This window comes from Perca fluviatilis, chromosome 3 (assembly GCF_010015445.1).
Source record: "Perca fluviatilis chromosome 3, GENO_Pfluv_1.0, whole genome shotgun sequence".
Lineage (NCBI taxonomy): Eukaryota > Metazoa > Chordata > Actinopteri > Perciformes > Percidae > Perca > Perca fluviatilis.
This window is the reverse complement of record NC_053114.1, coordinates 18,584,794-18,605,848: the sequence shown is the minus strand read 5'-3', so window position 1 is coordinate 18,605,848 and position 21,055 is coordinate 18,584,794. Positions and strand designations below refer to the sequence as shown.

At 41.7% G+C, this 21,055-nt stretch overlaps 1 protein-coding gene across 1 annotated transcript; it reads right to left on the bottom strand.

The window, feature by feature from the left end:
- Window positions 1-878: 878 nt before the first annotated feature.
- LOC120555641 (WASP homolog-associated protein with actin, membranes and microtubules) lies at window positions 879-20,076 on the bottom strand. The gene is made up of 11 exons (XM_039794522.1): window positions 19,428-20,076; window positions 17,446-17,619; window positions 16,700-16,850; window positions 15,193-15,362; window positions 11,316-11,523; window positions 6,939-7,123; window positions 6,251-6,337; window positions 6,031-6,126; window positions 4,240-4,645; window positions 3,546-3,688; window positions 879-3,083 (listed from the first exon to the last, which is right to left on the bottom strand). Exons 1-11 carry the CDS (start codon window positions 20,001-20,003, stop codon window positions 2,928-2,930), a joined length of 2,352 nt encoding a protein of 783 aa, XP_039650456.1. The 5' UTR covers window positions 20,004-20,076; the 3' UTR covers window positions 879-2,927.
- Window positions 20,077-21,055: the final 979 nt, after the last annotated feature.

The following is a 21,055-nucleotide window of genomic DNA, read 5'->3' as shown; positions in this document are numbered from 1 at the left end:
CTAAATTATGAATTCATTAAATGAAAAATAAGTGAATGAATAACTAAAATCAACCTTAATTGTTGTCTTTTATGAATTATCAAGCACATACGTCTCAATACATAAGCAGTGATGCTGCAAAAGCAGCATCTCTGCAGTAACTCTCTCTTTCGAGACTCATTGTGCGACTGGTGTTGAGTGGGCGAGTTGGTGAAACATCATTAAGAGACTATGCTGCTCTGTAAATGTGTCAGAGAGAGAGAGATGGCACTGCAGGCCACTACCGCAGACGTCCTGTTGCCATAGTTACAGGCTGCGAAATTTTTATGTTGACATTCGATCTGCCAGTTTCTCTAAATACCCGCCACGTGTGTCTTCCCCAAGGTGAATGACCCATCTTCCACCTGAATCACCTGGATGATACCAATAAATCACGCGTGTGCGCGCATGCACACACACACACACACACACACACACACACACACACAGTACAGCAGCCCTAAAAACAAGATGTTCAAGAGCAGCCATAACTACTAGCTGCTCTCTTAAGTACACCGAGCTGAATAAACCCAATCACAACTGGCTGGGGATGTCTGAGCTGTCACTGCAGGAGAGATTAGTGAGAGCGACCGCTGCAGGGATGGATAGTACAATATATGAATCATCATGGTGTAGACGACAAATCTGCCAAAAGCACACTCACCGGAGGTTCACCGGCACAGGTTGATAAGACGCCTCTTAGGATGATGTGACTCATTTAAAGTACGGGGGGGGGGTGGGTCCATTATTACAGCTAAGCTGTGGCGATTAGGAAACACCATGAGGGAACACCATGAGCAATCCACAAGAAAAGATCTCAGATCAACAGATTTTGAATGACAAAAATAAATTGCTAACAATTCATGTTTATGATCTCTTTATTTCTTATTAAAACACAGCAGTACAAGTGTGTTTCAGCCTTCATCAGCTCGTCTGCAACACACTGGAACAAGTTTCATATCTTTGCAGCAATTAATCATTATGTCTTGCCATACAGTATTGTATTTTTTTTTGTACATAAAACATTATGAACTTGTCTTTTCAGGTAAGTGCTCTGTGTCACAGGTTCAAAAGGTCATAAGTGCAAAGTTTGCCCTAATTATCAATAACCTGTCTGCAAACCGTTTCAGAGCATTCAATCACAACTAGAGACAGAGCTGTGCACACCGAAGAGTAATTCCATAACTAAAAGGACATTTTGGTTATTTAAAAAAGATAATGTAGTGTTTGTTATGGCATCATAGAGAAAAAATGAACAGACTATGTATAAGTTGCGCCTAAATTAAGCCCAACACATTCACGCTTTTCCGACACAAAAAGAAAAACAGTCCATCAAATACAAACATTGACGCAGACTTCAGGCATGTAGGCTGTAAATAATTAACACTGCTGCACTTCAGGATATAACTCACCTTTGTTTAGGAATAAAATGCACAATGCAACTACAAAAACCAGTTGGCTGTAGCCCTTATTGGGGTAAAGTCAAGTAAAAATAAATAATTGTTCAGATTTAATTAATTACTTTCAAAATAATAGAAGTCAATCGAATTTAGACTCAGCAATGTGGGTAAATGAGTATTTGTGACAGTGGAGTTGTGTAGTGAGGTCGTCTCTGCCTGCAGCATAGGCTTCCCCTGCTGTGTGACAGTCTCACAACAAGGCCTTCAGATGGCGATTTGGGAGCAATTCAATCATTTACACATTGTACTACAGCACTACGGCTTGGCTTTTCTTCCTAATGAGCGGTGAAGCACAACGCCTCATTCGCTCTGGGCTTTCTGCAAATCAGCTGCTTTAGAGGAGTCTAAATCCTGATACTGATACTAGCTGGTTAGTGGGATTCGAGCGGTTTTGGATTCATTACAACACCTCAGGGCTATTCTGAAAACTGCAATGTTTAAGTCAGAAGAGGCGTAATCCCATCCGTGTCTAAGAGGAAACTTTTTGGTAAACATTTGGCAGCAACGTAAGCTGTAGCTCAGAACCGTGAAGAAAACATAGTGGGGGTAATGTAAGAGAACAGCCTCATCTGTGTGTGTGTGTGTGTGTGTGTGTGTGTGTGTGGTTTCGGTAGGGCTGCACGATTATGGCCAAAATAATAATCACGATTATTTTTAATCAATATTGGCATCACGATCATTTACCACGATTATTCAATGATTTTAGGGACAAAATATTTTTATTGCACTTTTACATTCAAATAAACAGAGCACTGCTTTCACTTGTTGTGCTACATTCCTGCTAATGTACAAATCTTTGCATCAAAATAAGTAGGGCTGGACTATTCGGATATTCGTCCGTTGGGTAGATTCGGCTAGATTTCTTTTTTTTCTTTTTTTTCCTTCAATGCTGTGGAATAACAGAATCCCTAAAAATGAATGCGTTTGATTAAAATCCAAAGACACATGTCGCAGCACAGTGTTTTCATTTCAGCTCAGTGTGAGTCTTTAGTGTCATTTACTGTGGCGTTTCTCTCCTCTCACACACACACACAGCAGTGACGACTCGTCAGTCCGCTAACTTGTTGCTCTCACTAACGATATTAGCTGCTCCGGTTCAACAATGTTAAGCTGAAAAAACGTGCATGCAGACTGAAATTCACTGTGGTGTTCTGTCGGGATTAAGCCGCTAGCTAAACGTCCGCTAGCCCCTGGGCTAATTCATACAGTGTAAACACTATAAATGTAATCGTGTTAATGCTGTATAAATTAACAGAAAACTGAAAACACTGCAGCGCTATGCCGTCCATCTCAGCCGAGAGCGGAGAAATATCTGGCTGAGTCGAGTTATAAACCGAGCGGTCTGATGTGCGTAGAGGTCAATATCGCAGTCTATCATGTGCATTTAATTGTGGGAAGCCAAAATCGTGATCACGATTAATATTCGATTAATTGTGCAGCGCCTAGTTCTCAGCTGTCCCAGTCTGTGTTGTGGGTCTCGTCGTCTCCTCGGTCATCCTCGTCAGAGTCGGCTGCCACCTTCTTCATCCTCATCATGGCGGCTTTGATGCTGCGCTCCAGCTCGTTGTCTCCGCCGCTCGGGACTTCATCGCGTGCGCGAACCATCTACAGCACGACGACAGTCAATTTAACACCATTTTTCGGTCAAATCAATATTACCTCCTGCTGTTCAAATTGTCTTTTTTTCACAGAAGATAATTTCATTGATTTTGAAAGCACATGTGTAACTAATAACATTAAGCAGCATGGCTCTGTTCCATTAGGGTGTTGTCCATGCAACAGAGCCAGCATGCACCATACAAGGACTCCGAAATTGAAGCAGCTACTGTAAATGGATTATAGCCATGATTAATGTCATTACGTATACCTGTGTCTGCCGCTGTCTGTCTATAAGGGTCTCTCTTGCTAGTGCCTCCATGGCTTGATTTTGTGCTCTCGGGTGGACTGTTTCTAAATGACCCAGTTTGGCATTTTTGTACTGAAATTTCTTGTTACTTATCGGCTGACATATACACAGATACAAAATATCTGCAGATCTTATAGCAGATGTCTTGTCATACATCTCACCTTCTTCAGGGTGACTCCCAGTCGGATGGCAGACATCAGACTGCTCCTCGAGTCCCCAGCAGGAGACGCTGCGCTGGGAACGGGGACCTTTCGAAGTTGTATCTGTCCACGTTGCAATGAGGCCAACACTTGATCCATTGTTCCTACAGTAATACAACAATAAAAAAGGAAAACAGACACTTTTACAAGGATGGCAGAAACTGCACTAGAAATAAAGAATGCATTGTTGGTCATTTAGCCGGTTGTAATTTCACTGCTGATAAAGCATCTTTACATTTTCAGACTGCACGGGGCTTTCTCAAAACATTTTTATGAACAGCTTTCTCTTGAAGAACCCCCGTTACACAAAGCTCAGAAAATATTAAGTCGTGTTGGACGTCAAAGTCTCCGTGGAGCTAAGAGTGTGCATCAGCAGGACCACAACTGAGGGAAAATGCCTTCTCTGGCCTCATGGGGGAAGTTATGAATTCAGGACAGAACACCATGTACAGGCACACGCACACGCACACGCACACACCCTGGAAGAAGCAAACATGACCCTCTCTTTAGTCTGACATATTCACACATCCAACTGTACTGTCTTTTTCCGATAAATAGACTAAATCTACCAGGAGGATTTGGTAAAAACATTTTGATGTCTATTTCTTACAGACACAAATAAAGCAGAATTATACTATATGTATTCCACTCTCACCTATATTTTGTTTGAGCATGTTCTTGGCTGGAAAAGGAGGGTCCTCTTTTTCACTGAGAGGCATTGGTGCGTCTTCAGAGGAAGGCGAAGCTCGGACAGGTGGAGGAGCTAAGGCAGGGGGCAGTGGTGGGGGGGGAGGTGGTGGTGGTGGTGGTGGTGGTGGTGGGGGAGGAGGTGCAGTAGGACAGGTGGTTGTTGATGGTGGCGGTGCAGAGAAGATTTGGACAGGGATGTCTTTAGGCTGCTGTTTGTTGGGTGTTTTATTGCGCCTGGGTGCAGGACGGACAGAGGGGGGTCCTTCCGAGGGGCCGAGGCTGATGATGGACAGCGGCTGGGAGGGAACTGGGACTTCTGAAGGAGACGTCCTGGAATGAGGAGTCTTCAGCATGTACTGGCCCTGCCGCCTCTTGAAAAAGTGAATGGTAGAAGAGGGGGAAAATGGTTTTAGAAAAAGGACATGATCTTGTCTAACATTCTGAGAGAGATGACAAAGACACTAGATGAATGTTCATTTGTCAGCCAGGCCGCTCCGAGCTGTGTGTGTGTGTGTGTGTGTGTGTGTGTGTGTGTCACTCTCTGTCTGTCTGTCTCCCTGTGTGTGTGTGTCTGATCGCGTCTCGCTCTAGACCCAGCTGAGAAGTCAAGACAGCCGAAATCACCATAAACCTGGGTGTTTTATTTTGAAATTGGTTTTATTTTGTAAACTATCCGGCTACGCTGTGGCCTTCCTCCCCAGCTTGACACATTCGCTTGCGGCTCACAAAACAAGTAGGAGGAGACGCCGAAACAGCCGCTCCGCTCCTGATCGCAGCTGGTGTGAACCGATTCAATAACATGGGAGCCAAAATGAAAATGGCTCCGCTTCACAGCGCTCCCCCGTCCAGTGTGTTTTTGGCGTCAGTGACTTGGAGTTTAAACTGAAGAGACAGTGCACAAAATACACCCAGACAAAAATACCACCACAAAATAAATACTGTCATTTTGAAATTGAAATTGAAATGCCGACACAATAATGATGCGAGATGAAAAGTCAGGGGATCACCAATATCATTAAAACGACATGCAACAAATGCCATTACCCAGCTGGAATCAAACCAACAACATTGCGGTAATTTGGCATGCGCTGTGACCAAATCACTCAGGGGTTGAGTAGTTAATAACTGAATTTAAATTCTTAGGTGAACTATTAAATTAGGGGGAAAGGAAGCAGGAGCCTCTGGGGTTTTATTAAGAGAAGGGAAGCTGCAAGTGGAGGCGGAGCAGAGACAATAGCTCCTTCTACACATGCACTGCAACTCTTTTTACGCGAATGTCCAAATCAGTTGGATCGCACATTAAAACGGACTTTAACCTGTACTTTATCCTAGTACAAAGTCTGTGTAATGTCGATTGAGCCAATGTGTGAACTGTCCCGAGAATTCACTTCTATCATGCGGCTGGCGCGAAACCGGAAGAATTCAAACATCCAGAAATGTCTAACTGGAGAGACAAAGAGATGAGGGAGGGGCCGATGCGAAATCATCAGACAATTTCAAACAACGGCTAGAGACTCAGTTGTTTATGACCAAATTACGACTGCTACGTAACCGCGGTTTAATCTGTCATGTCCTGTCTGCTGCACGCTCTACCCAGGGGCCACCCCTCGCCTAAACCAAACTGAGCATTTCCAGTTTCCAGTATTTCCAGTAGGTGAGAACCTGTCTGACACAGACAAATCTCCTGTTGTGTGCTACATGCGTGAAATACTCCGCACAATGTTCGGACCGGATTCTCCGGACCATGAGAGAATACCTCTCTGAAGGATCGTAATCTGCTCAGAGTCTTCTCTCGTTCCAGGTCCACCCACTGTTTCCTCTGCTGCTCCTCCTCTTTCCTCTTCTCTCGTTTCTGCAGACAACAGAGGGAGACAGCCAGAGGTATTAGAGAGAAAGAATTGGATCCGATTTCATTTGTGGCTTCTGCCAGCGTTGGGAGCATCTCCGTGGGTTGTCTCGTTGCCGTGGTGACATACCAGGTGGACGTGATGATGCTGGTTGAAGAGTATGGAGCTCTGCTTGGCGGGCAGCCTCTTCTGCTCGTTGGCCTCTATGCACTGATCCTAAAAACACACCAACATTAATACTTGTACAATGAAACTTGTAGCTAAAAATACACATTTGCAGCTTGACATTTTCACACTATAGTACTTGGGCAAATATGTCCTTTAAAGTTCAGAAAATGCCAGTGAAACTGATAGAGTGGCAGATAAACGCCTCAGCATTTATTTATTTTTCACACAATGTTCCTCTTCTGTACTGCATTGTTAAATATTCATGCCTGTAGATTACTGTAGGTGATTCGTGGGGTTTAGGGGATTCTTTCCACTTTGTTCTTAGCAATAACATGTTTTTCCAATCAGACACATGAGCATGCAGCCAGCAACACTAGAAAATGCTAAAACTGCACCAACTGTGCTTCAATTACTCCGTCAGCTAAAAATAAAAAAAGTAAAGTAAAAAACAATTTTTAAAAACTCAGCAATTTGGGACGTGAAGGGGAGAGAGTGAGTAAAATGGCACAATTTCATTAACATTTCCAATCTACTATTCACCAATCAATACCCTTGAAAAGGACCAAAATGTCACTAAAAATCTGTTTTTTAAGGGGACAGAGAATGTCCTCTGGAAACGAATGCACGTTAACGGTACTCGCCCCCACACCTTTTTGTTGCGGAGATAAGCTCGTCGGGCACAGATGTTGCCTCTCTTGGTCTCCAAGGTCTGTAGGCGTCTTTTGAGGAGAGTGACAGCCGGAGAGTCCGTTGGTTGAATACCTGTGTGGACCATGCTCTGCAGCTCCTCTGGATCCTCACACACGTCATAGTACACCACCTCCTCCTTCAGTTCTACAACACAAACGCAGTCCAATCACTCAAAACGCCCCGTTACCTGTTCAAAACGCTGCTCTTTCAACTCACAGAAATGTCATTCTTACATCATCACTTGAGCTTTCCATTCCGTATAATAAACAGAGACGACAACGATGCTTGAGATATTACTTTGGAAATGAACTTGTCTCGACAACATGTGCATAAAAAAAAAAACGTATACCTCTGTACACTCGTGTGCCAGACAAACAAGCCATGAGGTGCGATTTCAACTGTTCAGGTTACACTGTACATGCTCTTAAGAAATCTGATTAATTTTCTGTTTTGGTGGTAAACTTACTTCTGAAACAACAACGGAAACCTAGCTTCCTTTATCAGGTTGAGGGGTTAAGAGAAGCCTGATTCATGCAGGTAAATTTATGCATGGTTAAAAAAAAACAAAAAAAAAACGGGCCACTTAGCTTGGGTTTTAGAGCATTTCAGAGTAAACTGATTCCCTTAATACATAGCATATTGCTATGTATTAAGGGACAACATTCATTACTGACCAGCTGCATCTAAATTGGGATTTTTGGAGCAATCTGACTAGTACAGCTCTTGTTTACATACATACAAGAAACCAGGGGTCCGTTTCAGGAAGGAGGTTTAACAAACTCTGAGTGTAACCCTGATGTCTGAGTTTTCAGTTCCAGAACAGCTGATATGAGTTGGTTCAAGCAACTCAGAGTATGTGCGCGTGCACCACCACAATAAAAAGGCAGCATGAATGGAGCCATGATACTACGATTCACCATGGTAACAACCACAAACAAACGGGTTGGCGGAAATACTCATGCGCACAAACAGCGAGTTTGAACCTACTGTCTATGGTTTGAACATGCATTTCGTTAAAATAGCAAGACAGCGGCTGCTGCTGCAACAGAGAGAGAATTGGTGTGGGAGAAAATTGCTGCTTGAGTCAATGCGTAAGCATTAACAGTGTATTAATTTCATATTTAATCACAGTTAACTTACAATATTACTGGTGAAAACTGGAATTGTATTACACCTATAATTTCATTTGGGTGCAATCCTGCGGGCGAAAAAGTAAGCTACTACTAATCCCATTCTGAGGCTGCAGCACCATATCATTAACAGAACTATAATGTATAATCATGTATTTCTTTTTAATGGCTCTCACTGGTTTGTGTCCAGGGAACACTAGAAAAAAACGTTTAATAAACGTTTCAGAGCGAGTCACACTTTTCTGACGGCTCTGCATACAGTGGCATTACTATTACAGTACGATCCGTATACACACCAATAAAGAAAACTGCCGTTTGCAAAAAACGTAATGCGACACAAAGAATCTGCTGGGATGTTAAAGCCTGTCCACGATGGTGGATGTTAGTGATATGAGGACAGATGAGGTATATCTACATATCTGATGGACGGTGAAAAAATGTGGAAATGAAAATACATTTAGTCGGGACTCAATATCATCTCCCGACGTAAACTCTCTGTGAATTAATACGGCTTTTTCATCAACGGGATCGTCGACAAAAGGACATGACATGTTTGAGAAAAAAACGTTTCATAATCTGCCTAACAATACGTTTTTTTTATTCATGCAGATAACAAACATGCATTAAAATCCGACTGATACAGACTGAATGAATGAGGAAATGAGAGAGAAGAAAACCTGCTCCCGACCAGGTTAGGTTCACAGGCTCAGTTATAGGGGTGGGAATCACCAGAGGCCTCACGATGCGATATCATCACGATACAATATTATTGCGATTTTAAACATATTGCAATATTCTGCGATATATTGCAATTTATTACCTTTTTTCCAACTTCAAATTTTTCCCAGTTTCAAATGATGTCCCCAAAGGAAAATTTTGTCAACATTTGTTTTATCTAAAAAGATACATTTCTCTGTTTGTTCATCTCACTTCAATTGTATCGCTGCAAAATGGGGATTGTCAAGCAGACAGACTGACCAACACATATATAATAAAAGATCGATACTTGGCGTCTGTGTATCGATACAGTATTGCCACGAAAAATATCGCGATACTATGCTGTATCGATTTTTTCCCCCACCCCTACTCAGTTACCATAGTAACTGACTCTGAGGTTAAGTTACCTCTCTTTCTGAAACGGAAAACCCAGTTTCCCTCATCTCAGGGTTAACAAACTCAGAGTTTTCACTAAACCTGCTTTCTGAAACGGGCCCCTGATCTGTATATGATCCTGTGTCAGTTATGAGTGAGAAAGGAAGTAGAATTCTAATAATTCATATATTCTAAAACGGGCATTGGGAAAGTCCTTTCCCACTGATGAGTATTTTATTTACAGTATACACTTCTAATGGTGTGGAAAGGCTCCATAAACTCAGCAGTCTCCTTTCTCCTTTCTCTGCCCCCCCCCCCCCACTTTCTTTACTGAGCAGCAACTAGTAGAGGACACCATCCTGCTTTTTAGTTGGGAAAACAGACACAGACAGGCAGACACACAGCCTGTACATACACACATCTTGGAAGCAAACATCACATGTCCCAGAAGGAGCAATTAGGAAAATATTTACATGTACAAAATATTCCCCCAAAGTAAACTCTGTAAACAACACTGAGTGATCAGAAAAATAGAAACCCCTGTACATCATAGTGTAATCCAATAATAATTAGTCCTGTAATGAATATGTGAAACATTGTGTATTACTGACACTGTGTCAGAAGGATGTTGATTCAACTCTAGTGTAATGTAGCATTATATTGTAAGGTGTGTGGACAAAATATAAGAGACACCTTGCAATGTAATGCAGTTTAATGAAACAATACCACAAACATATAGCCAAAGAAATGTGACATTTTAGTTAAACAAGCGCAACCATTTTAAAAAAGGGCCAGTTCACCAAATTCAAACTGAAAAAAGAAAACCCATCTTTTCATTTCCATCTCACAGATTTTCAAACTGTGAAAACATGAGGTTTTACTGCCTGATTGACCCATATTGTGTCACATTTGTATTCCTTCTCAGAGTCATAACTCCATCAAATCTGAACACACAGACATGATAAACATATATGTTTTAAACTAGCATTATTTCCGATGTCCATTGTGAATAAACATCAATAAATCCATCTAGAAATCATAGGAAAAAAAAGATGCTCCTTACAACTTCAGAACTTGCCTGAGAATAATCTTGTTTTAAAGTATTCTTCAGTATCGAAGTACTCCAGTGATGGTTGTCTGTACATTCATGGGTACATTAAAGGCCTTGGACACCCACACAGGTGTTTTCAGTTATTCTGGCTGATTAATGCTACGTTTACACATGGCCGGCCATTTCAACCTCTCCGTTTTCAAAAATAACATCAAGCACAACACATACTCGTGTATATATGCCGTCAATGCAGCCAAGAGCACGCCAAACCTGTAGGTGGCGGTGTAACGAGCTCAAGCCCACGTTAGCCAATCAGAATCCCGTAAAATATCAAAAACAGCAACGAATCACTTCCTCTCTCTTTGTTCCTCACTTCCTCGGCTGCCTAAACCTCCGTTTGTCTCAGTTTACATGCAAACGAGGTTTTCCAAAATCTCCACTCTGGCCGGAGGTTTTAGAAAGACTCGTTTTTAGAGGCAAATTCTCCGTTTGCGTGTAAACGAAGGGCACAAACGAAGGGAAATATCTCAGTTTTTCAAAATAACCATGTATGTGTAAACAGGGCCTAGACCTCTTCCCAGGATTCTGTGGGTGTGTATAAACTGATTGATTGACATCTTCCTGAGCCTCCAGTTAGCTCTGTTGCACCAGTTAGGGCAGGACACATGACATCTTTATCATTCTTATTGGTAGATGAAATTTGTGACCTAATAAATTCCCAACTATGCTCCGGCCCACCTTTAACCTGGACAGAGGTCTACTCAGCTAGAATAACTGAAAACACCTGTGTGGGTGTTCAGGGCCTTTAAAATAAAACAGGAACTGATGTGGCTTAAGAGACCTGACCCTTTAGGTAAGCTACTATTTATTATGCTTTCTTAAAAAGGACGTGTTATTAAATACGGAGTGTTACATACATCTCAACCAAAAAATTATGATTGAGTGCTTTAAAGTGGACTATACAAGGACATCACTGTCTTTCACAGTGATTCGATCTTTCTCAAAAGGAAGTAGCCTACACATCTACTGTTCACCACAATGATACTTGTCTTGTGTAGTCTACCTTTAATCTGCCGTCGCAGCGTGTCTATCTGAGCCACCAGCAGCCGCTCCTCATTCTTCAGGATCTCAAACTTGGTGTTGTACAGTTCTAGTTGGGTTTCATAGAATTCCAGCTCCAGCTCGTCCACTGTGTCCTGCTGCTGACCGTACTTAGACGTAGAACTGGAATCAGTTTTGTGGCTCTTGACTCTGCCAGACAGGCCGCCCAACTGCACCACAACAACAGAAACATGGCAAAGGATTACACTTGTGGCTTTGCATATTACAGCCTAATAAGGACATACTGTGCATACATATTGCTGACCATCAGCTTTTTTCAATAATGTACCCCCTTTGAACAGTTTTTTTTAAGCCATGTAACCCCTAACCAGCGCAAATAAGTCTATATAAAGAGGAACAACACTGCAATGTCAGCGATATATTTACTAAACAACAGCCTTGTACCTTTTAATTTATTTAAAACATTTAAATGCTGATGGAAAAAGGCCACAAAAACTTGTGAAAAGACGGTAGAAAGAAGAAAGTAAGGCAAGAATAGGTTGAAAACAGTAATTTTAAAAAAAACAGTAGAAAGAAGGATGGCAACACTAGGGCGACAAAAGTGAAAAAAAAAAAAAAAAAAATTCCAAAAAGCGACAAACTTTGAAAAAAGCAGAAAAAAAGACAAAAACTTTGAAGAATAAAAGACAGTAGAACAAAGTAAGGAAGAAAGGCAAGAATAGGTCAAAACAAACGACAACACCTTCAAAAAAAACAAGCAACAAAAACTTGGAAAAAAGCAACAAACAAACATTTTTGCTAAAAATCTTAGGTACCACATGCAGTCCTCCAAAGTACTCCTAGGGATACACGTACCCCCATTTGAGAAACACTAAAGCATACCATATGTTTTGATATATTCAGCTGCTGGTTTCCATTCATTTCAGTATAGAATTAACTTTAACTTGCAGAGACTTGACACTTGGTACAGTAATCTCTCACAAAGGGATGGTGAGGCAAGGTGTTTCCAAGTCAGATAGGAACTTTCAAGCACACACTGGTAGCAAGCAGGGATTATGTATTTAAAAATGTGTTGTCTTCAAAGACACCTTGAATGAACTTCACTTAAAGTCAGCTGTCAAACTGAAACCTATTTAGTGAAAGACTATCATCCACATGATCCTGTTCATGACATCTATGTATCTCATTGTTTGCTTTCTGGGTTGGATTTTTTGACACAAGGAGGTTTAAAAATAGTTTCTGCTTGAGAATATGTGCTGGTTCTAAAGCCAAAGTTTTAATCTCTGCAAGTTGATTTTCTTTTTTTCTTTTTTTCACACTGATGAAATCATCTGAAACCAATAGCTACCTGCAAGCTAAGACAGTAATGTTAAGTATGTAGTCAATGAGCTGACGCATTCAAAGTGTATGCATGTCCCTAAATACTTTGAATTATGTTAACTATCAATACTGTCTGGATATGACACTAGTGCTGTGTATACACACACACGCAGGTAAGCAGGTACGCACGCACGCACGCAAGGCATCACGCTGTGACATCTGCAGGCACACCGGTGCACTCAAAAGAGCCACAGAGATATGTCGCCACCAGCACAAGATTTTGCGTAGGTGTAGCTTACTGATCTTATTTTCAGTGCTCACACACAGCTGTCTCTGTATTGGCTCATGTTGACTTCAAAGGGGTACTGCCAGCATCCTGATTTTTAAAGAGCTTAATCGGATGAATGATGTAGCCACATGAAGGTGAAGGTGATGAAGTTGTTTTCTCTTCTTTTCCAAATGCGCAGCACGACTCTACAGCAGCAAGTCATTTGCTGCGGTTTACCCAAAATACTGTGATCTTGACATTAGAAGTGTACCCTGTACTCACAGATATGAATACAGTGGAGCAACAAAGTATTTAGTCAGCCACCAATTGTGCAAGTTCTCCCACTTAAAAAGTTGAGGCCTGTAATTTTCATCATAGGTACACTTCAACTATGAGAGACAAAATGAGAAAAGAAAATCCAGAAAATCACCTTGTAGGATTTTTTATGAATTTATTTGCAAATTCCTCAGTAAAATAAGTATTTGGTCACCTACAAACAAGCAAGATTTCTGGCTCTCACAGACCTGTAACTTCTTCTTTAAGAGGCTCCTCTGTCCTCCACTCATTACCTGTATTAATGGCACCTGTTTGAACTTGTTATCAGTATAAAAGACACCTGTCCACAACCTCAAACAGTCACACTCCAAACTCCACTATGGCCAACACCAAAGAGCTGTCAAAAGGACACCAGAAACAAAATTGTAGACCTGCACCAGGCTGGGAAGACTGAATCTGCAATAGGTAAGCAGCTTGGTGTGAAGAAATCAACTGTGGGAGCAATTATTAGAAAATGGAAGACATACAAGACCACTGATAATCTCCCTCGATCTGGGGCTCCACGCAAGATCTCACCCCGTGGGGTCAAAATGATCACAAGAACGGTGAGCAAAAATCCCAGAACCACACGGGGGCACCTAGTGAATGACCAACAGAGAGCTGGGACCAAAGTAACAAAGGCTACCATCAGTAACACACTCGCCACCCGCCAGGGACTCAAATCCTGTAGTGCCAGACATGTCCCCCTGCTTAAGCCAGTACATGTTAAGGGCCCATCTGAAGTTTGCTAGGGAGCATTTGGATGATCCAGAAGAGGATTGGGAGAATGTCAGATGAAACCAAAATAGAACTTTTTGGTAAAAACTCAACTCGTCGTGTTTGGAGGAGAAAGAATGCTGAGTTGCATCCAAAGAACACCATACCTACTGTGAAGCATGGGGGTGGAAACATCATGCTTTGGGGCTGTTTTTCTGCAAAGGGACCAGGACGACTGATCCGTGTAAAGGAAAGAATGAATGGGGCCATGTATCGTGAGATTTTTAGTGAAAACCTCCTTCCATCAGCAAGGGCATTGAAGATGAAACGTGGCTGGGTCTTTCAGCATGACAATGATCCCAAACACACTGCCCGGGCAACGAAGGAGTGGCTTCGTAAGAAGCATTTCAAGGTCCTGGAGTGGCCTAGCCAGTCTCCAGATCTCAACCCCATAGAAAATCTTTGGACGGAGTTGAAAGTCCTTGTTGCCCAGCGACAGCCCCAAAACATCACTGCTCTAGAGGAGATCTGCATGGAGGAATGGTCCAAAATACCAGCAACAGTGTGTGAAAACCTTGTGAAGACTTACAGAAAACGTTTGACCTCTGTCATTGCCAACAAAGAGTATATAACAAAGTATTGAGATGAACTTTTGTTATTGACCAAATACTTATTTTCCACCATAATTTGCAAATAAATTTGTTAAAAATCCTAAAATGTGGTTTTTCTGGATTTTTTTTTTTTTTTCTTCTCATTTTATCTCTAATAGTTGAAGTGTACTTATGCTGAAAATTACAGGCCTCTCATCTTTTTAAGTGAGAGAACTTTCACAATTGGTGGCTGACTAAATACTTTTTTGCCCCACTGTATACAGTAGCAGGCACTTTTTGAGTGTGTGTGTATATAGACCCAGACACACTCACTTATTAATCCATGCAGGTTTTAGGGGTGTGTCGTGGGGATTCTCTGTTTTTACAGAGGCTTTATAAATAGATCAAAGGACTATAGCAGCCAGAGATTCACATCAGACTGGAATACCAAGTGAAAGATCCACTGTGTCACATCGCTACAGACTTACAACCACTACGAAAGCAGTGTTGGCCTTGGCACTGGAGATAAAGATCTGAATGATAACTAAAGCCTTTTAACTGTAGCAGAGTCCAACATTGAATATCACTATGGAATGTGCTGACTAATTACAGAGCCATTAGAAAAGTTGTGGTTTATGTTCATTTAAAAAGAAACGTGAGACACACACCCTTTCTCTGATGCCGTCTTTCTTGCGGTTGAGGCACATCTCCGTAGCTCTCATATGCTGCAGGGTTTCTTTGGCTAGAAGGAAGCGTAGTTTCTCCAGTCTTGGAGCTGCAGACGCCCAGGCAGCGGCTCCAAAACGACACTTATCCTCCTCCATCTGCTTTAACATACCTGAATATGCACACGAGGGTCCGTTTTGTCATGCATCATGCAAAGCGCACATATATATTAACATGGGTACAAAACACAGTAACAGGTAACAAAGGAAAAACACCATTACAAAGTTGGATGTAATCACTTTGGGGTGTTCAAAGAATTTCAGAGTTATTGTGTTATGCAAGTGTTGTAATTTACTATATTCCCTAACCTCCCTCTTGCATACATTTTTTATTTTTTTGTGGCCATTTGAGGCCTTTATTTGTATAGGACAGCTGAAGACATGAAAGAGGAGAGTGGGGGGATGGGGGGGGGGAGACCTCTATATATGGGCACCTGCTCTACCAGGTGAGCTACCCAGGCGCCCCTAAGGCCGGCTACACACTGGCTGCGTCACATGAGCGTGTCAGGTTCGTGGCGTGTCCGTTTATATTTCGGCTCCAATGTTAACAGGTTAGAGCTTACACACTGCCTGCGTGCCACACAGGTCTCAGGCATGCACGAGCCGCGCCTGAGACGTGTGTGTCACGTAAGCGTGTTGGAAGCGTTTCCAGGCAAAATAGAATAGGAAAAGATATTTATGTGCCATTTTGACACGAATACATATTAATAAATGACATGTTGATGTTTGAAAGTCTCTAGGTTTTGACATAAACGCAGATATAAATGTAATTTTAAAAATAATAATAATCGATTTTCCAATATTGCACCTGTCAATAGAGAACGAAATATTCTGTAGCTTATTTTGCAGTCAATACTGCCGTCAATATTGTCTTTGCTGTAATCAAATCAGTATATATTTATGTTTAACATGTATAGTATAGTTACTTGAGTGCAGTAAATCAATGGGAAACATAATGTGTACAGACAAGGCTAGCAGCAGCAGCGCCGCGTCAGACACGTTTCTGGTGTGTAAAGACATAGAATCCAGACAGCTGACACGCAACAGAAACGCCACGCTCATGCAACGCAGCCGGCCTAATGCACACATTTTTAAAACCTCCAGCAAACAGGCGTAACTTAAAGTAAATGGAATGTTTACAGACACATAAACTTAGCTACAATTGCCAGCCATATAGATAGCGGAACGGGTGGATCCGTATAAAATGTTTGCTTCTGGATGCTGTCTTTCCTCTCTTGGGGAAATTGTTAGGTCTCTGTAAATGATAATGTGTCTAGACCTACTCTATCTGTAAAGTGTCCTGAGATAACTCCTGTTATGATTTGACTCTATAAATAAAGTTGAATTAAATTACTGCCCTTCATTTCCTGTGTGCTAAGGAATGACCCACAAAAGTCGTTAATTAATTCATCCGTACACAAATAAGAGAAATAAACACAGCAACTTATACCAGCCAGAGCCTTTGAAGTCTGTGCAAAGTAGGTGACAGTGATGTCCTGAATTGAGGCGACTGCATCTTCTGCTTTCGTTCTCCAATCCTCCGCCTCCTTCTCAAGAGCTGCGATTCTCTTAGGACCCAAGTCCTCAAACTCCAAAGACTTCTGCAGAGAACCACGGTAGGACAAACAGTGGACAGCTTTACACCCTGTGATTTAATGCAGACTTATTGCAGACACTTACCCCATATTGAATTCAGCTTTTAGTCAAAGTTACTTTACTGAGGATATTCAACCTCACATTTTCCTTGAACGAGACATTAAATAATGTTGAATTGTGTCAATCACTCCATCACAGGTGTGTGTCTAGACCATGATGGAGAGTTGGATTAATGAGGCAGGCCAATTAGTGCTGTAGGAGGTTCTGCAGTTACAATTTAAATAGCTAAGATGGATGAAAGGGAACTTGATCACTGAATAAAACAAAGTACATACAAATGTTGTATTTTCACTATCTACGAAGGCTGCCAGTTAGTGACAGTGATAGTAACAGAGGGAGGGAGACAGTAGCGTAAGTATATAATACAAGAACTAGCAGTGGGATGTTCAAGGGCTCCTTTTTAATTTTTGTTTCACATTTAAAATTCTAACGACAATATATTCAATATTTAATTACCAAACCAAACTGCAACCTCTGTATATTACAATTCAGCACATTCTGAAAAAAGCCCACAGCTGCTAAATACATGTCTGTATTTACCAGGATGTCCATCTTGTAGAGGCAGGCCAGCTCTCTCATGTCCCTGAAAGGCTGGAGCAGATACTGGAAGAAGGTGGTGGCCACAGTGACCAGGTCCTGGTAGGCCTCATCCTCTTCCTCGTAGATGGAAAGCAGCGCGACCATTCGGTCTGCACTGCCATGACTCTGTAGGAGCTGTAAACATGGAAGACATAAACACCATTACCTGGGTTTATTCTGAGCCCACAGCCGAGTCTTTGCTCTGCATTGCTTTTCATATCACACCGATATAACAGTCAATATCGGGGCGCCTGGGTAGCTCACCTGGTTGAGAATGCGCCCCATGTACAGAGGCTCAGTCCCCGACGCAGCAGCCACAGGTTCCATTCCAACCTGTGGCACTTTGCTACATGTCATTCCCCCTCTCTCTCCCCTTTCAAGACTTCAGCTATCCTATCTATCAAATAAAAGGCCTAAAATGCCCAAAAACGAATCTCTAAAAAAACCTATGAATACAATTTTCATAACCAGGTGGGCTGAAAGTTGACCGGTGAAGCCAGAGGTTAGTGGTTCAATACCACTGCATTTCTGAAACCATTCTCACCACTGAAGTCAAACAAATCTGTCTCCTCAAATCTGCTATCAACATTTCCTATCAAGGGTTTCTAGTGAGGACACCTTTAGACCACAGACCTTGGGTGCACATAGGTCAGCTTGATCCAGAACTGAAATGCTGTCAGGTATAGGGGAGAATGAGGTAAGGTGACATAGGTGGGAATGGACACGGTGAAAGCAGCATAAGAGATTGGTTCAGAAAAAAAAAAAAGTGCCCTTTTCTGTATTATTTTATCATACAGCAATATGATTCCCTGCCCCTCTTTATGTATTTGAAGGGAACAATATAAGGTTTAGTCATAAGATATAATGCAAATTAAATACACCACAAACTATGGCCTTCAATCTGCTCTTTGACACAAAACATCATATGATCTTGATAAAGTTGGCATTTACTGCATCATTGCTGTATTGGATTGCATTAGATATAGACTGTATTTTCTCCAGTGTCTTGTCTCTCACTATGAGGTTTACTTGTGTGACAAGCAAATGGAGTTACATTTCTGTGAACAAATCATTTTAATTAAAATACAATGTCAAAGGGCAAAATCACAGGCTGAAAAATTCAGACATTAGTGCTGGTGATGTTGCAAAATCTACAGCTTTGCACAAACAGCAGAGGTTTGCTGTGTCATAGTAGACATGTAACACCACTGTGTGGTGCTACTCCAGCAGGGTAACATTCAACAAAGATATTAAGGGAAATACAGAGCCTTACTGAGGTTTCCCAAGCTTTACTAATTCCTCAATCCTTTTTCTTTTATTCAACATGCCTTCTGAAAATATTTGTCTGGCTTGTCTGTATGTATTTTTGAGTGCATCAAAAGATAGCTCCTAAGACTTATGTATTATTATGTGTTTTGGCTGTGATGCACACAGGTAAGAGGCGTAGAAGATAACGTGGACATCAAAACAGAAAAATCTATTTATATTCTATGAGCAAAACATAAGCATAATCGTTGGTTTCTTGGCACTTTTCAGTGTTCTACAGTACAGTATGTGTTGTAAATATACATACAGTATAAATATATTTCAGTCCAATACAACAGCACTGCAATAATCTTACCTTCTTAAAAGGTTATAATGTTCAGTTTTTTTGTTTACACTGTTGAAGTCTATCCTCATTGATAAAAATCAAGTAAACAAAATGTTATAACATTGTCTAATATTTACTCAACCCTGATCATCGGATTGACAAAATCTGATCTTTAAAAAGTCTTTGTTATGTTTATTTGGGCAGGATTGATTGCAGGGTTGTGTTAGGTGTCCCTAACTGGCAAATGAGTGTTTAGTGTCCATGGCCCCCAAGTGGTGTGATGTGTCACACATATTACACACACACACACACACACACACACACACACACACACACACACACACACACACACCTGCCGTACGTGAGCCTTGGCCCTCGACATCTCCTCCTGCATGGTCTTCCTCTTGAACTCCTGTAGATTTTCAAAGTACTCATCAACATCCCGCTCATCCTGCGTGAACAACGTATCGAGCACAATCTTTCGTCCGCAGATGTCAATGGCTGTGCTGAAGTATTTTTCGAGTTTTCTACACGGCGTGTCAAAATCCCTCTCGTCGTCTTCGGGACCTGACCTCCGATTCAGGAAGAGCAAGTCCCAAATGTTGCCGTCTTCGAACTCTGACAAATCCGGGAAGCAGGTTACCAAGACGTCTGCCACACATATAAACTGCTGATGGATGTGTTTCAAATCGCTCACGGAGAAGAGTCCAGCCCAGCTCATCTGAACGTCGCCAAAAGCGACTTCTTCGGCTTTGCGTTTTTGCCGTTGTAACGTCCGGTTGTGGCAGGTGACCGCAAATTTACACTCGATGACATTCCACTGTACGATGAAGCCTAGCTTAAACGTCTCGGGTTCTTCAAATATGTTACTTTTAACGGCCACCCAGCCCTCCAGGCTATCTAAACGCTCAAACTCTACGGTATTCATCTTAAAAAGAGATGTTTCACTTTGGCCTCCGAGAAGCTGTTGGCTCTGTTTACAACGTCCGCCATTTGTGTGACGTAAGCCGCCTTCAAGGACCTCAGACATATCGTTAAACCGAACGTTAACGCTTTCACAAAGTGATACATCTACCGTTGTACGGTTGTGATCACATGTAATGATAATTAATGTTGACACAGAGGAGACAATGCAAGCCGTGTAGTTCTGTACACATTATTTAGCTAAGAAATCAAGTACAACACCGCTTCTATTATTGATATCACGCAATTCGTCCCCAGTAATCTTATTTTTCGTGTACATAGGCTAGCTAGGTCAGTGTTGCTTGATTTCTAACGTCAGAGCAACAGTTACGGAAAAGTGCCAGCGTCTAATTTCGATCACCGAGCAAACCATGGATGAGAAGAGAAGGTCATAATTACGATATCATGTTCAAAATACTTTGAATCACCTCTTAGGGAGTTTATGAGGAGCCCTGAAGGCACCATATGTCAAATGCCTAACCCCAACCAATCGAGCTGCTTCGTAGGGCGGGACTTGGCGTGCCCATAGTGGGATTCGTAATTTTGCGTCCCTTGTATTGTGTTCAACTTCGACCTTTGAATCACATGTCAGGGGAATTCCACCTCCTACTGGAGAGCCATGGGCATAGACAGTGGTCATGGGTGTATAATACTTCTTTCACACTGATGACCCGGGTCGGACCAGGGTTAGCTGTCTCGTGTTCAGCCCTTCTTTGCCAGTCAACACGAGTTTATTATGGAAACCCCCCCAGTAAAAAACAAACAAACATCAAAACTATCCCATACGTAGTAATATAATTATAATGAGATAAAAGCCGAAATTATGATATAAAAAATTATTAAATATGAGAATAATAATAATACAATACACATGGGGCATATGTAGACTGCCAAAAAATCCATTTAATCAGAAAGATGCAACTTAAGTCTACCCCTTACATGTTAATACTATAAAACAACACTATAAACATCGGTCGATTTTTTTTCTTTTTTTTTTTATTCCGACACTTGAATGAC

Coding starts and splice junctions, on each gene's coding strand:
- LOC120555641 (XM_039794522.1), bottom strand. CDS start 20,003: ATGAATACCGTAGAGTTTGAGCGTTTAGATAGCCTGGAGGGCTGGGTG. Junction 15,363..16,699: donor GACTTCAAAGGCTCTGGCTG/GTATAAGTTGCT, acceptor GTGCATATTCAG/GTATGTTAAAGCAGATGGAG. Junction 7,124..11,315: donor GCTGCGACGGCAGATTAAAG/GTAGACTACACA, acceptor TTTGTGTTGTAG/AACTGAAGGAGGAGGTGGTG.